At 40.2% G+C, this 17,531-nt stretch overlaps 1 protein-coding gene across 2 annotated transcripts in view; it reads left to right on the forward strand.

Annotated features, from left to right (window-relative positions):
* LOC137240763 (zinc finger protein Xfin-like) overlaps window positions 1-17,531 on the forward strand; it is an 81,080-nt gene that overhangs the window by 36,532 nt on the left and 27,017 nt on the right. For both annotated transcript variants that reach the window (XM_067767444.1, XM_067767445.1), the window contains exons 2-3: window positions 4,926-6,427; window positions 6,511-6,546. In XM_067767444.1, coding sequence (XP_067623545.1) covers window positions 5,077-6,427; window positions 6,511-6,546 — 1,387 coding nt within the window. In that variant the 5' untranslated portion in view covers window positions 4,926-5,076. The remainder of the gene's footprint in view (window positions 1-4,925; window positions 6,428-6,510; window positions 6,547-17,531) is intronic.

Genomic DNA, 17,531 nt, shown 5'->3' on the forward strand with positions numbered 1-17,531 from the left:
TACGTTACAAAAACTCTCTTTATATCGTTGGTCAGGCCTATTTTGGAATACGTTTCAATAATTTGGAATTCGCGTTATCAGGTTCATTCTGAAAGCTGGAATCGGTTCAGAAACGATTTTTGCTTTCTGCTTTAAAACACGTACCATGGAATCCCTCAAAAAATCTTCCACCTCTACTGCAACTGGTTAAAACTATTACAGTTACCCACGTCACAGAGCCGCAGGGAGATGCTTGGCGTTTTATTTATTGTGAAACTAATAAGAGGGCTGTTTCTGCTGTTCATTAACGACCTTCCAAATGTTTTGAAGTACTGTAAGCCGCTAATCAACGCTGATGTTGCCAAACTTCTTATGCCTAACCGCTCACCTGTGGATAGATCAAATCTACAATCATATCTGAATAGCCTAGTCGAATGGTGTAGTGTAAATGTAATGTCACTAAACCTGCCGAAGTGCAAGTTAATGTACTTTACAAGGAAATAATACCAATCCTACGAGTATATGATTGATCATTACACAATAAACCAAGTCATAAGTTGTGTATACCTTGGGGTTACGATGGACCCCAAACTCGACTTGAAATTGCACATAGAAGGTTGCTTGAACAGAGCCAAAGGGACTTTGGCGTTCGTCAAACGATGGTCTAAAGAATTCGATGATCCATATATTACTAAAACTCTCTTTATATCTTTGGTGCGGCCAATATTAGAATACGCTTCGATAATCTGGAACCGAGCGGGTTAGGGGGTCAGAATATACCCGCGGTAGGTATGCCTGTCGTAAGAGGCGACTAAAATACCAGATTCAAGGGGTGTGTAGCGCAACCCTTCAGGTTGCCAGCGCAATATATAGCTTTCCAAACCCAATTGTCAACCTCACCTATCCGCGGCGAATCCTGTTTCACTAACAGACGAGGCTCTGGCGATACCAAGCTCCTTATCGAACTTGGGGGTGGGGAGGGAGGGCCTGAAGGTTTAATGTGTCCACATGAATCGTTCCCGAGATGGTCGGGCTAGCACCTTAATGGTGCTGTGGTACCGGAGCGTACCGGATCTGTATCCGGCAAAGGACAATCACATCGATAACACTCTCCAAAGCCTTCGGGGGGCGATCTTATCGCTACAAGAACAACAACAACATAATCTGGAACCCTCGTTACCAGACGCACTGCGACAAATTAGAGTCGGTTGAAAAGCAATTCCTGATTTACGATGGGACCCCTCAATGATTCTGCCTCCCTACTCCTGCCGTTTAAAACTTATTAAGCTCACTACGTTACGGAGTCGTAGGGAGATGGTAGGTGTGTTATTTGTAGTAAAACTTATTAGAGGGATGGTAAATAGCCCTTTTCTGCTCGGTGAAATTTTATTTAATGTTCCCTTTCGACCATCTAGACATTTTCAACTGCTTCATATAAGCACATGCAGATCGAATTTTGAAATGCATGAACCTCTTCGTTGTCTGTGTACTAACTTCAATAAGCACTTCAAAAACATTGATACGTGTGACACACTCTACGTAATAAAAAAATATCTGCTGACTACATTAAATACGCAATGATCTTGGTGGGTGGCTTGAAATCACGTCCTTTCCAACCTCCCACACAACGCAGCCCTACTTGTTGTGTGTCAAATATACATCAGCTGCTCGAAATCACGTCTTATCAGCAGCTTCAGTAACTTTGGGCCGGTGGCTTGGAATCACGTCCTTTCCAACTTCCCACACATCGCAGCCCTACTTGGTATGTGTCAAATATATATCAGCTGCTCGAAATCACGTCCATTCCGATCTCAATAATAATCAATTCCCGTTGCTCGGCATCACAAGTCATCCCGACAACTGATTTAATAATGTATATACATATTTTATAATATAATTTTGTTCAGTTTGTATGCTTCTGTAATTTATCTGTAATCCGTACTATATTTAGTCTGATTAATTGTTAAATTTGTGGACTAATAAATAAATAAATAAATAAATAGTCCATTTTTGCTTGGTGAAATCAAGTTTAATGTTCCAATTAGACCATCTAGACATTTTATTTCAATTTTTGTAGCTACATGCAGATCGAATTATGAAATGCTCGAACCACTTCGATGTTTATGCCATGATTTTTAATAAACACTGTAAAAGTTTTGACGCCTGTGACTCCTTTTTTAGTATTAAAAAATTTCATTTAACCACATTAAATTTGTAATTTGTAATTTGAAATGAAGCAAAGAACGATAAACCGCGAAAATACTGTTCAACCCTCTATTTCAAATATAAAATACCAGTTATTGAAACTTGGTCATTATTTTTATATGTATGTATATGAGTACTCTGCGTGAGGTCTTTTTGAGATACTTACAAGCATGGTATAAATATTACCAGGTAAAACCATTTACTCTTCATGGCGACCATAATGGTTTTTTGATTTTTAAAAAAATTTTAAAATCACTCTCTTAAACTTTGTGGAAATGGCAAACCAAAGTAAACACTAAAAAAAATTGTTGGTTTGACATTTTCATTTTTTTTAATACCAAAAAAATAAAATGCTTATGAAATAAGTGAAAAAATATTTCGAAAAGTTTTGAAATCGGTTTTTATGTATATGGAAAAAAATGAGTTACCAATATAATGGATGCTTCAACACGTGCTATTTTTGCGAAGGGAAAGAAGAACGAATGTTGGAGACCACCCCTATTGATTTTTCATTCATCCTTCTTCACTTGGTTGATACGTCTTTAACCCTTAAATATGCTGAAACTTCACTTTAAAAGAGATCACCAGTCTCAAGTGTCCTCGCTATTGCGGAAAAAATGATCTTGGAGATATTCTTTGGTTTGTTTGGGTCCTTTTTTTTTTAATTGGCGCTTAACCGTTTAGGAGATGCTGGTCGTTGCGTAACAAGTCACCAACGTGATATTTCGTGGAGGCTGCATTTACCGGCTGAACTGTCAAAGTCTTACGCCGTAGTGTAGAGCTAGTGTGTTGGCCTATCCATCAAAAATATTTAAGAAAATTTGTATAAATGGTATTGATTGTCCCTCGGCATTACCTTGGCACCAAAAGTTCGTCCGAATTAGCAGATAAATTTTTGGGTCGGCACAAAACATGTATTTAGGTGAACCAGTTCGTAGAAAAACGAATACACGATAAGTAGCCTCCGAATTGGATGGAAAGCTAGACCTTAATCTCTTCAGATATATACACGAAATTGTTATTGTTAGTAGATGTGTATCTCGTCCGTACACCTTGGCGGTAAGTCGGGTTTTTCTGGGTTTGTTGAAGAAAATTTCTCGGAAGGGGATCGTGGCCTGATTCTTCCTTCTGCGGGAAACCACAAACAATTCTTGAATTGCAAATTCTGGAATGCGGTTGACCGTTGATATTTCTTATTTTCTGGTTATTTCCACCAATAAAAAATTCGTTTTGGATAAAATATCATAATATAATTGTTAGAACGCAAAAATATATGGTAATTCTATACGACAGAAGGACACCGGTAATACGCGTCCAAAAATACCGAGAGAGGTGTCAAAAGACTCGTATTGACCTCGACAACAATAATCCGAAGGCGGAATATAAAAATTTTAGATGGTTCAAAAGATTTTAACGAAAAACCGCAAAATGACCCCGGACTGCTCCGAAATCGGGGGTGGGGTCCATAGTATTTTTGCGCAGAACGCCTTTCTGCATTGGCGGCCTTTGGCCGCGTTTATAAAAAATTACATTGGGTGGGTTCAACACCGGTTTGGAGACCAAAACTATATCCGCGGAAAACACTTATGTTTACAATTTTTTTTGTGGGCACCACAAAATCATCAAAATTACAACAACCACATCAAAATTTTCAAAATTTCTTTTGCAAATATCTCTTGACATACCCAACATTTTTTACCTCCGCTTTCGGATTCGCGATCCTGGATCCAAAACGCGTCTTTTGATACCCCTTTTTTGGTAGTATATTAAGAGTGTCATGCAGTCGTATAGAATTACTAAATATATTACAGTTTGTTACATTTTTGTTATGAAAACAACACCAAAATAAAAAAATAAAAATGTGAGAGCAGTGAGAATTTTAAAATTTTTTTAAACGTCACTTCGGCTCTCACCGGTTTTACCTTGTAATATTTATACCATGCTTACAAGAATTCATTTACTACGTTTTAACTTCTGCTTACTTTCAAATTTTTAATTTGAAATTGTCAAGCGTTTAATTAAATACTGTTTAAGTATTATTTTAAAATATTGCATATGTTATTTATATCGTACATTATATCTTTAAATTAAGTGTCTGTAAATTTGGTCTGTGTGATTGTTTAATTTGTAGACTGATAAATAAATTAAAATTAAAAAATTAAAAATAATCAACAAAGTTTACCCCAATTTGATACTGCACGTCCATTTCATTGCGAATTAAAGGACTAATATCGATAACCACAAACCTGCGAAATTGTTGTTGTTGTTGTGTCTGTTGTGGGGTTGTGTGTAACTCTTGCGGAATTGTCTTTCGCTACTATAGCACCAAAAAAGCCAACATTGCTCTAGTTAATGCCAGCTTCCGATAAGTTTGGAAACTCCTATTTAAGTTTTTGTTGTATTTAGTTACAAAACACCATCTATGAACTTTAGGATCAAGATTCAAGATCGCACATAAGATATTCAGTAAACTATTGAATTTCAGAAATTCTTTAACAGGAAGCACCCAAAATATGTGTTACTATCGATTCTCTTTATTATTCCATAAATATTCCAGTTATATTGCGACTCGATTTTATAACAGTCCATAAACCCTTTGTAGATGGCCAGGGTAGGGACATGCTCTAAGTAGTAGAAATTCATTCATACTTGAAAATCATATAATTTTTAGCAAAAGCACTTACATATAATAAACAAATTAATTCTAATTTAAAATTAAATGTGTTTGTTATTAATAACAGGTTAAATTGCATCAAGAAACTTTAATTGAGACAACTTGAGACATAATTTGTCATACTTTCCACACTACGTACTACTTTCTTTTTTGGAGGCCAGAAGCCAACCACAGCCAACTGAGACATTCATATCATATAAAATAATCGTAACATCGTAATGGCGGAGTCATCTCAAGAAAAATCATCGTATGAAGAAGATACAGACACTGAAATTGCAACGGTGTTACAGCCTCAAACTGTCTTGATGGAAAATCAAGATTATTCTGATTCTAATACTGATACTGATGAAGGCGAACCATTGGCAAATTTAAAAACACAAACAGACTTGAGAAAAAATCTTGATAATAGTATTAATTCCAGTACGGATAGTGAAGAAGATAAACCAAGGAAAAAAGCTAAACTTCATAAAAACATAACGGGAGATGACGATGTTTCTAATTCTAATACTGAAGAAGATGAACCTTTGATAAATATGAAACTTAAAACAGAGCTATCAGAAAATGACGATGATGATAATGATGTTTATGCCAAGTTCAATGTTGATAATGATGAAATTTATGAAACAGAATCTGAAAACAGTATGAGTGCTGATTGTGAACCTAAAGCCAAACGTTCATATCCGGTACGACCAGAATTAGATGTAAAGAAGAGAGCATACATAAAGAGTGCACAGTATATTTATGGAAAATTTATCATGAGACAATGCCCAATGTGTGAATTTGAATTCAATTCAGCACATTGTTGGAAAAAACATCTAAACTTTATGCATCGTCTAGAGAAACCAGAACATTTACAATTTAAATATAACGAACGTGGTGCAAAATGTAAATTGTGTGATTTTCAAACAGCTACACCAAGCTTCAACAAATTATTGGATCATGAAATTTCTCATATGCCCAATAGTCATTATTTAAAATGTAAATTATGCGAATGGAAGACTAAAACACATTCAAGTATGAATTTTCATTTACGTGCACAACACGCCGAAACAATTGATGTAACAACGAAAAGTCTAGAATTGACTGTTTGTCCATATTGTAATCAAGAATTTGCATCACAATGGTATTTACGTAAACACTTAATACAGGAACATGAAAGAACAGTCGATGAAAGAACATCTTTTCTTTGTTTAGAATGTGGTGAAGAATTTAGAACAAACACAAGTTTACGTGCGCATGTTTATGAAAAGTTTGCTCATTGTACACCACAAGATTTGGGCTTCATTGAAGTGCCGCCAGCTGAAGGTGACAAAGATAATACTACTAGTCACCTAAAATGCACACAATGCCCACAAATTTTTCGTAGAATTACAGCAAGACGTACTCGTGTTAATATTGCCGAACATTATATGTTACATCTGGGCGAACCTTCTGGTAGGCTTGCTTACAAATGTAGATATTGTGATGAATCATTTCGTAGATATGATAATATGCGTTTACATATATGCGAAACATTGAAGAACGTTTTAAAAAATGGATTGGCTAGTTGGACAGAGGGTAGTAATCAAGGTGAATATGTGCAATAGCAGTTTAGTATGAATAATCTTTATAAAATTTACCGACTTCTCTTGTTTTTTTTTTTCTTATCACAGCTCGTTTAAGAAGACGCAAAGCGGCAAGTAAACAAAGTAAGTTATTTAAAGGCTGTTATGTTAAACATTTAACTTGTCAGCTTAAAAATGAAATAGAGAATAACTCTTGCCATACGCGTGCTACTTTGGACTACACCTCTATGTAGATATCCGGGTATCGAGGGGTTCGAGTAGCGCGATTCCCCCAGCGAGTTAGGGGGTCAGAATATACCCGCGGTAGGTATGCCTGTCGTAAGTGGCGACTAAAATAGCAGATTCAAAGGGCTGTGTAGCGCATACCTTTCAGCTTGCCAGCGCAATTTATAGCTTCTCCAAACCCAATTGTCAACGTCACCTATCCGTGGCGAATCCTGTTTCACTAACAGACGAGGTTATGGCGACCCCAAGCTCATGGAATTAGGAGTGGGGAGGGAGGGATGGCCTGAAGGTTTAATGTGACCATATAAATCGTTCCCGAGACGGTCGGCCTAGCACCTTAATGGTGCTGTGTTACCGGAGCGTACCGGATCTGTATCCGGCAAAGGACTATCACATCGATAACACTCCCCAAAGCCTTCGGGGAGTAACCTTATCACTACAACAACAACAACAACAACAGTAGCTCGAAATTTGTTTTTTGAAAACTTCATTTGTTATACATTTTTTTTTAGATTTAAAAAAATTGTGCGTTAATAACAAGGATTTTACATTATACTATGTAGCACCAGTTATTAGAATTTCGCTTTTACTAAGGAGGTAACTGAGACAGCGTCTCCCCCATCCTTCACAAAACGAGCCAAATCGTCAATATATACATACGTCGACTATAAGAACAGTTCCTTAGGCATCTTCTTAAGCGTTATTGCACTAATCTCAAAGCGTATACTTCTTCTACTACATGAAATCAGTGTATTTTACCTGCTACATCGATGGCCTCTCCTTGTATGTAGGTGAAACGTATGTTAAGCATCGACGTTAGTGGCGGTTTTGTTCCCACCATTAGAAATCCACTACACCTTTTCAAGTTTATAATGAGAGAATGCAAGTTTATATTGAGAAAATCTTGTGGTTGTTGTTGTAGCAGTGCTTCGCCTTATCCAATAGGTGCGACCGATCACAAATTGTCATCAATATCCTCTAACGGGAGTCCAAGGAAACTTGCTGTTTCAACAGAGGTGGACCATAATGAGAGGGGTGTTAGAGGCGTTGGTTCCATATTACAATTAAAGTGATGGTTGGTGTCATGTGGGGACATATTGCAAGTAGGGCATACATTTTGTATATCGGGGTTGATTCTGGATAGGTAAGAGTTTAACCTGTTACAGTATCCAGATCGAAGTTGAGTTAGAGTGACTTGCGTTTCCATGGGGAATGTGCGTCCCTCTTCCGACAGTTTTGGGCACTGTTCTTTGAGTACTGGATTCACCGGGCAATTCCTGGCATAAAGGTCCGACCTCTGTTTGTGGAGTTCACTGAGGACCTGCTTGTGTTTTTTGGCTTCATACGGCTGAGTTCTCAGGTGCCTTAACCCCATTTAATATTGAGAAAATATAAATTGATAATGAGAAATATTAGTTTATATTGATAAAATAAAAATTTATAGTGAAAAATATTTCTATTTATTTCTAATTGCTGTTTTTATGTATGAGTCCCTTTTTTGATTTTATTTGGAATCCAAATCTATAAATAAAGTTTTTGGTATAAAGATGTAGATTCGAGCTATTAGCGAGCTTTGTGTAATTTTGGTCGTAGTGCTTTTGTTTAGCTGTATTTTATTAAAATAATTTGTTAAAAATAAACGATTGTAAGCACACAAAAAAATCTATTTGTACTATGTGAATATTTGCACTGAATTACCGGCAGTTGCTATTGTACGCCAGATATCAGCGCAAGCTGTAAGTTTTAATTGATTGATAGAACAGCTGATTTCTATTAATATTTGATAAGATACTTTTATATTGGTTGCGCAAGATGCGCAAGGGTCCGGCTCGTAATTTTATAATGAGGATATATAAATTGATAATGAGAAACGGTGCTTCATATTGAGAAAATGTAAGTTTGTAATGAGAAAATAAAAATATTTAGTTTTTAGTATCATAACAATAATAAGATAAAAAAATTATTGTTAGGCCTTGAGCTCCATTCGAACCTGCGATCTTATTTAGTTTTTATTTGTACTTGTTTTTACTCAAGCCAAGGTAATGCCAAATTCTTCTTTTGCGTTGCTTGCAACAAAAGTTGGAAGATGGCTACTTTTTCATGTCAGATGCCGGCAGTGTCGCTCTATCTGCCTTTCTCTATAAAAATACGTGCAATCTACTCATAATGTATAATATTGTTAAACGCATCTATATGAAAAACTGCTTACGTGGCGGGGCTTTAAATAAATGAACAAAAACAGCGAAGTAAGCAGCCACACATTCATCTATATACATATATAAAATTCAAATTATGTATGTAGGTATAGATCGGGTTGCGTCCTAAACGGATAGACCGATTACAACAAATTTGCCCAACCCACTTGAAACCTTCCTGGAATGGTCATAGGCTAAAAATAATTTCGATATATAAAAGGGGCGTGTCACCTGCCATACAAATGGATTCTTTGATACTGCATAACTCTGGAGGTATTCATGCAAGAATATTGAAAGTCAGTAAGGAGTTATACGAAGTCAATCCTTAACACCACCAAGAAAATGTGCGGTGAGCGAGTAGGGGGCGTGGCACCTCCCATACAAATGGATTAAATCGGGAATCACCCACTAGAAACCTTCCAAGAATGGTCATAGGCTAAACATAACTTCAATATGAAAAAGGGCGTGGCACCTACCATACAAATGGAATATTTGATACAGCATAACTCTGGAAGTATTCATACAAGAACACTGAAATTCAGTAAAGAGTTATATGAGATCAATCCCTAACACCACTAAGAAAGTAAGATGTGAGTAAGAAGGGGCGTGGCACCTCCCATTTCATACTGCATATCTCTGGATTTAGTAATGGTAGAATAATGAAAATTGGTAAGGAGCTATATGACGTTAGGTCCTAACAGCACCATTAATATATGGAATTGAAAAAAAACAAGGCAAATGGGATTTTTCAGAACTATGGCTGCCGTAAAAACTTCGGTTATTTCAACACAGTAAAGTTTTATTGCAGAGTTAGTATTCTTTTGGGGTTTGTTACCTTTAGGGTTGGTATTGTTGGATACGCCTGGAGGAACCGGAAAAAAAACATTTCTGCTTAATTTGTAATTAATTGATGTAAGAGCAAAAAAGAGAAATCACTATGGCAGTTGCTTCCTCAGGTACCGCGGATATCCTTTGTGTGGTGGACGTACTGCTCACTCCGCATTTAAATTACCACTGCCCGCAAACATCTGATAGGCCGATGTGCAACATAAGTGTTGGATACAAATACAATCCTGCAAGTTATCATACCATCATAAACACACATGAACACTGAACGCTACGAAGAAAATCAATGTGAACAATAGAAAATACATGCGCGTATACATAAACGAGTTCTTAATTGATCTGCAATTTGACACAGCGTCAGACATAAAAATAATATCGGAAAATATTTTTAAACAGCTTCACGTAAACAATACAACAAAACCCAGTAACACAGCTCGTAGCGCAACTGGCAAATTACCATTATCAGCACAATTTACATGTTCAGCAAAATTCAAATCGAAGAAAACAACTGCAACGTGCTATGTCACGCCAGTTAAAAACTTAAACGTTCTAGGTCTAGACTTGATCGCAGCTTTGGAGCCAATAAATTCACTTTGCAATAAAGTCATCGATGAAAGCGTTAAAACCGATAATAAGATAAAACATCTCAAAAATTTATTTCCATATGTTTTCGACGACAGTCTTGGGCTGTGTACGAAAGTAAAAGCACATCTGGCGATCAAGCCAAACCAGCAACCGATGTTTGACCAAAACAACCAGTCGCTTACGCCATACAAGGACTAGTTGAAGCGGAACTCCAACGGCTTAAAGACATAAATGTCATCACACCAGTCAATAATTCAGACTGGGCTGCGCCCATCGTGGTCACCAGGAAAGCAAATGGAAATGTACGATTATGCGGCGATTTTTCAACAGGGCTTAACAACGCGTTAGAAATGCATCAGTATCCACTACCATTACCTGATGATCTATTCGCACGGTTAGCTAAAGCGAAGGTTTTCAGCCACATCGATCTTTCAGACGCATTTCTACAAGTTAAGTCGACGATGATTCTAAACATCTACTCACTATAAATACGCATTTAGCACTTTTTCGATACAAACGAATTGTATTCGGTGTTAAATCGTTTCCGACAATATTCCAGCAAATTATGGATAAAATGTTAGCGGGACTGAATGGAGTAGCGGCATACATCGTCGACATTTTCGTAGCAGGGACAAGTCAAGATGATCACAATAGAAAATTACACGACGTATTGAAACGCATACAAGAGTTCGGATTCAAACTTAAATTCGATAAATGCAAATTCTATGCAAATCAAATAAAATACCTTGGGTTCATTATAAATGAGGAGGGCATACAGCCAGATCCATCGTGCATATCAGCTATAACACAGATGCCCGAACCAAACGATTTATCAGAATGACGATCATTTTTAGGTGCAATCAATTTTTATGGTAAATTTATAAAGCACTTACGTACCTATCGAGGACCCTTAGATAATCTACTGAAAGCAAACGTTAAATGGGTATGGATACAAAAACACCGCGATTGTTTTAACCAACTCAAAAGCATTTTATCTTCGGATCTTTTGTTGACACATTTCGACCCAAAACTGGACATAATTGTGGCGGCAGACGCATCAAACTACGGCCTCGGAGCATATATCTTACATGAGTATCCCGATGGTTCAGTAAAGACAATATGCCATGCGTCACGATGGCTAACTGAAGCAGAGAGAGCGTACAGCCAAATCGAAAAGAGGGTCTCGCTGTATTTTTGCGCTCACCAAATTCCATAAAATGATTTTTGGACGCAAATTAAAATTACAGACGGATCACAAACCTTTACTGGCTATTTTCGGTAACAAAAAAGGTATCGCTGAACAACAAGCGAACAGACTGCAGCGATGGGCAATAAAACTATAAGCTTATGACTTCGAACGCACAAAATCGGTTGCGAGAAGTTTTGTGTACTGGCCCAATATCGATGATGATATTGTCTCCCTGGTACGAAACTGCAGCAGGTGTGCATCAGCAGCAAAACGACCGACTAAGACACTTCTTAAGGCATGGCCTACTCATTCAGAAGCTTGGGAACGAATACATGTTGACTACGCAGGTCCATTAGATAATAACTACTTTCTGATCATTGTAGACGCGTACTCAAAGTGGCCTGAGATAATTCAAACAACAAGCATTATTTCTAGCACCAAAACAATCGAAATGCTGAACGAAGTTTTCTACAGTCTGGGCATACCAAAATGCATCGTTTCGGACAACGGATCGCAATTTGTAAGCACGCAATTTTCCTGGAAACAAATGGAATCGAATATCTTCGATCCAGTCCATATTATCCTTCCAACGGACAAGCGGAGCGATTCGTGGACACCTATAAAAGAGCGTTAAAGAAATTAAAAGGAGAGGGAAATACAGTCCAAAATTTACAATCATTTCTCCAGGTTTTCCGATCGAATCCGAACAAAAACGCACCAAACCAGACATCGCCAGCTGAGGCTTTATTCGGTCGCAACATACGAATTCCGTTCCAAGCGGGACCGCAAACAAGCATACAAAAACAAAATATGCAAAAACAATTAATAAGAAACATGGTGCTAAATATATTCTGATTTTGTACCACAGCAACCAGCTTACGTCACTATACATCATCATAACAAATTTAACTGGAAGCCCGCCCAAATCATAGAAAGAGTTGGGGCGGTCATGTACAACTTGAGATTGAGGAACGGAAGAGTTATCCGTGCACATGCAAACCAAATCAGCAAACGGGGAAACCAAGATATTCCTTCTGAAGAGTCGACAAATAAGTGCTCACTAGCGGAAGCTTTTGGGTTATACGAGGACAAACCACAAAAAGATGGCTGTGCAACGGATTCTAACGAAAATGCAGTTAATGCAACAGAAAGACAAAGGCAACCACAACCTACGCCCTCTACTGAGGTCGATTCACTCTCAGGCATAACTAGAAGGACCGGCCGTCTACGTAAACCCCTGAAGAGATACTTACCGAACTGAGAAGCCTCTTAGGAGGGAATCATCACTAAACAGGGGAGGTGTTGGACACAAATACAACCCTGCAAGTTACCATACCATCATATACACACATGAACACTGAACGCTTTTTGACTGTTGAAAGAATGTTGGTCGAGAACACGCATTTTGTCTCATAACTTTCATACTTATAATTTTTTATACTTATTATAATTAGTTAACTTAATAAAGTTCGAATTGAATTTTATTGGTAGAAACACAACAATAAGCAGACGGTGAGGTCAAATTGAGTGTGTGGGATGTGTGCACCATGACTCATAAACAGTCGCTGCAATTTTTAGGCCGAACCCTTAAGGATTTGAGGTGTAATGATCATTAAAAGGGTGGTGCTTTCCTTTTACTTACTGGAACAGCCGCAGATGAAGTAAATGCGTGATTTTTCATGCAGCGACGTACAAAAATTTACTCTATTTAGAAATATGAGAGCGAATTTTGGGGGAAACACTTCAGCAGCAGCTTTTGCTAAACAACTGCTTGAAATTGATTATGGCAAAATTCCCATTTCTTTACTATCAGATTTGATTTATTTTCTGCAAGTTTTTGCGAAATTATGACATCACCTGAAGCTTTAATAGCTAATGTTTTTTCCAAATGTTGAATCTATCTTTACAAACTATAAATGGCTTCGAGAAAGGGCATTTTTGGTATCTTAAAATGGGGATGTTAATATCACTAGAACCGAGACAACTTATCACACTCTACAGTCGTGGAAGAGTCCCAAGCTGTGCATATCCGGTTGAGTTTCTTAACTCTTTTGAGCCATCAGGAATTCCTCCTCATCGACTGATCCTTAAAAAGGGCCCATACTATACTAATATCTAATATATATTATAAATGGCAAAGTTTGGATGTGAAGATGTTTGGATGTTTGGATGTTTGTCCAGACGTTTGTCTTTGTGACTCAATCACGCAAGAACGGCTGGACCGATTTGGATGAAATTTTGCACACATATAGCCAATAGTCTAGAAGGATCTACTAACTATATATTTTTGAAAAGGGGCGTGGTCCCCGCCCCCTATGAACAGTTATAATTTAATTATTATATTTTTTCGTCTTTTCGACTGAATCACGCTAGAATGGCTACACGGATTTTGATGAAATTTGGGACACAGACAGTAGTCTACTAGCGAAATTTTTTTCGAACATGGAAAGAGGGGTGGGGGTCCCACGACCCCTTCGAGAAATTATTTTTCAATAATTTTTACACATAACTTTATGTATACTGGCCTTCACCAATATCACAGACTCAAGTGGTCAAATATGTCGAGGGCTTACAAAGTAAGCAGTGACACCCTCCGCCCGCCCCGCCCCCCCTTTATCGCCCCCTCTGGTGTAAAATCTATAAATTGTTATAAATCAATATAAATTTTCTCCTAAATCAATAGTTTTTGGTATCTGGTACATACAGAACGAGATCTAGACAATTTTGGAGGAACGATCAGTGGTCCTCTCCTCTACTCCCGCCATCCGCCCTCCATCAATTGTTTTTACTAGCACGCTTTTATTAGCTTTACCTGTATGTTTCTATGTAACTTTTTATTCACTCCAATGCGCCTGCTGCCTTATTAACATGGTTTTATAATTAGCTTCACCTTATTTGTAATCCCGTAAGGGTCATATCGAGACCCTCCGGGATCATTTCTGGATGGTTTTCGGGATCGGTCCGGGATTACGCCGGGGTAATTTCGGGACTTTTTCGGGACTATTTCGGGATCATTTTGGGACCCTTCCGGGATCATTTCTGTATAGTTTTCGGGATCCGTCCGGGATCCCGTCGGGGTTATTTTGGGACATTTTCGGGACTATTCCGGAATCATTTCGGGACTATTTCGCGATCATTTGGGGACCCTTCCGGCATCATTTCTGGATGGTTTTCGGGATCCGTCCGGGATCCCGTCGGGGTACTTTCGGGATTATTTGCGTACCTTTGAGAGATAAATTCTTGATGGTTTCCGGAATCATTACGGGACTTTTTCGGGGTCAGTTTGGGTCCTTTCCGTAATCATTCCTGGATGGTTTTAGGGATCCGTCCGGGATCCCGTCGGCGTCATTTTGGGACTTTTGCGGGATCATTTGGGGTCTCTTCCGGCATTATTTCTGGATGGTTTACGGGATCCGTCCTTGATCGTCTCGGGGTCATTTTGGGACTTTTGCGGGATCATTTGGGGTCTCTTCCAGCATCATTTCTGGATGGTTTTCGGGATCCGTCCGGGATCCTGTCGGGGTCATTTTGAGACTTTTGCGGGATCATTTGGGGTCTCCTCCGGCATCATTTCTGGATGGTTTACCGGATCCGTCCGGGAACCTGTCGGGGTCATTTTGGGACTTTTGCGGGATCATTTGGGGTCTCTTCCGGCATCATTTCTGGATGGTTTACGGGATCCGTCCGGGATCCTGTCGGGGTCATTTTGGGACTTTTGCGGGATCATTTGGGGTCTCTTCCAGCATCATTTCTGGATGGTTTTCGGGATCCGTCCGGGATCCTGTTGGGGTCATTTTGAGACTTTTGCGGGATCATTTGGGGTCTCCTCCGCCATCATTTCTGGATGGTTTACGGGAACCGTCCGGGATCCCGTCGGCGTCATTTTGGGACTTTTGCGGGATCATTTGGGGCTCTTCCGGCATCATTTCTGGATGGTTTACGGGATCCGTCCGGGATCCTGTCGGGGTCATTTTGGGACTTTTGCGGGATCATTTGGGGTCTCTTCCAGCATCATTTCTGGATGGTTTTCGGGATCCGTCCGGGATCCTGTCGGGGTCATTTTGAGACTTTTGCGGGATCATTTGGGGTCTCCTCCGGCATCATTTCTGGAGGGTTTACGGGATCCGTCCGGGATCCTGTCGGGGTCATTTTGGGACTTTTGCGGGATCATTTGGGGTCTCTTCCGGCATCATTTCTGGATGGATTACGGTATCCGTCCGGGATCCTGTCGCGGTCATTTTGGGACTTTTGCGGGATCATTTGGAGTCTCTTCCGGCATCATTTCTGGATGGTTTACGGGATCCGTCCGGGATCCTGTCGGGGTCATTTTGGGACTTTTGCGGGATCATTTGGGGTCTCTTCCGGCATCATTTCTGGATGGTTTACGGGATCCGTCCGGGACCCTGTCGGGGTCATTTTGGGATTTTAGCGGGATCATTTGGGGTCTCCTCCGGCATCATTTCTGGATGGTTTACGGGATCCGTCCGGGATCCTGTCGGGGTCATTTTGGGACTTATGCGGGATCATTTGGGGTCTCTCCCGGCATCATTTCTGGATGGTTTTCGGGATCCGTCCGGGATCCTGTCGGGGTCATTTTGGGACTTTTGCGGGATCATTTGGGGTCTCTTCCGACATCATTTCTGAATGGTTTACGGGATCCGTCCGGGATCCTGTCGGGGTCATTTTGGGACTTTTGCGGGATCATTTGGGGTCTCTTCCAGCATCATTTCTGGATGGTTTACGGGATCCGTCCGGGACCCTGTCGGGGTCATTTTGGGTCTTTAGCGGGATCATTTGGGGTCTCCTCCGGCATCATTTCTGGATGGTTTTCGGGATCCGTCCGGGATCCCGTCGATGTCATTTCGGGACTATTTCGGCATCATTTGGGGTACCTTCCGGTATCAATTCTAGATGGTTTTCGGGATCCGTCCGGGATCCCGTCGGAGTCATTTCGGAATTTTTTCTCGACTAATACAGGATCATTTGGGGACGTTATCGGCATCATTTCTGGATGGTTTTCGGAATCCGTCCGCGATCCCCTCAGGGTCCTTTCGGGACTATTTCGGGATAATTTGGGGTACCTGCCGGCATCATTTCTGGATGGTTTTCGGTATCCGTCCGGGATACCGTCGGTGTCATTTCGGGACCATTTGGGGTCCATTCCGGCATCATTTCTGGATGGTTTTCGGGATCCGTCCGGGATCCTGTCGGGGTCATTTTGGGACTTTTGCGGGATCATTTGGGGTCTCTTCCGGCATCATTTCTGGATGGTTTTCGGGATCCGTCCGGAATCCTGTCGGGGTCATTTTGGGACTTTTGCGGGATCATTTGGGGTCTCTTCCGGCATCATTTCTGGATGGTTTTCAGGATCCGTCCGGGATCCTGTCGGGGTCATTTTGAGACTTTTGCGGGATCATTTGGGGTCTCTTCCGGCATCATTTCTGTATGGTTTTCGGGATCCGTCCGGGATCCTGTCGGGGTCACTTTGGGCCTTTTGCGGGATCATTTGGGGTCTCTTCCGACATCATTTCTGGATGGTTTACGGGATCCGTCCGGGATCCTGTCGGGGTCATTTTGGGACTTTTGCGAGATCATTTGGGGTCTCTTCCGGCATCATTTCTGGATGGTTTACGGGATCCGTCCGGGATCCTGTCGGGGTCATTTTGGGACTTTAGCGGGATCATTTGGGGTCTCCTCCGGCATCATTTCTGGATGGTTTTCGGGATCCGTCCGGGATCCTGTCGGGGTCATTTTGGGCCTTTTGCGGGATCATTTGGGGTCTCTTCCGACATCATTTCTGGATGGTTTACGGGATCCGTCCGGGATCCTGTCGGGGTCATTTTGGGACTTTTGCGAGTTCATTTGGGGTCTCTTCCGGCATCATTTCTGGATGGTTTACGGGATCCGTCCGGGATCCTGTCGGGGTCATTTTGGGACCTTTGCGGGATCATTTGGGGTCTCTTCCGGCATCATTTCTAGATGGTTTTCGGGATCCATCCGGGATCCCGTCGGAGTCATTTCGGAACTTTTTCTCGACTAATACAGGATTATTTGGGGACCCTTTCGGC

Source organism: Eurosta solidaginis, chromosome 2, assembly GCF_040869045.1.
Source record: "Eurosta solidaginis isolate ZX-2024a chromosome 2, ASM4086904v1, whole genome shotgun sequence".
NCBI classification, from domain to species: domain Eukaryota; kingdom Metazoa; phylum Arthropoda; class Insecta; order Diptera; family Tephritidae; genus Eurosta; species Eurosta solidaginis.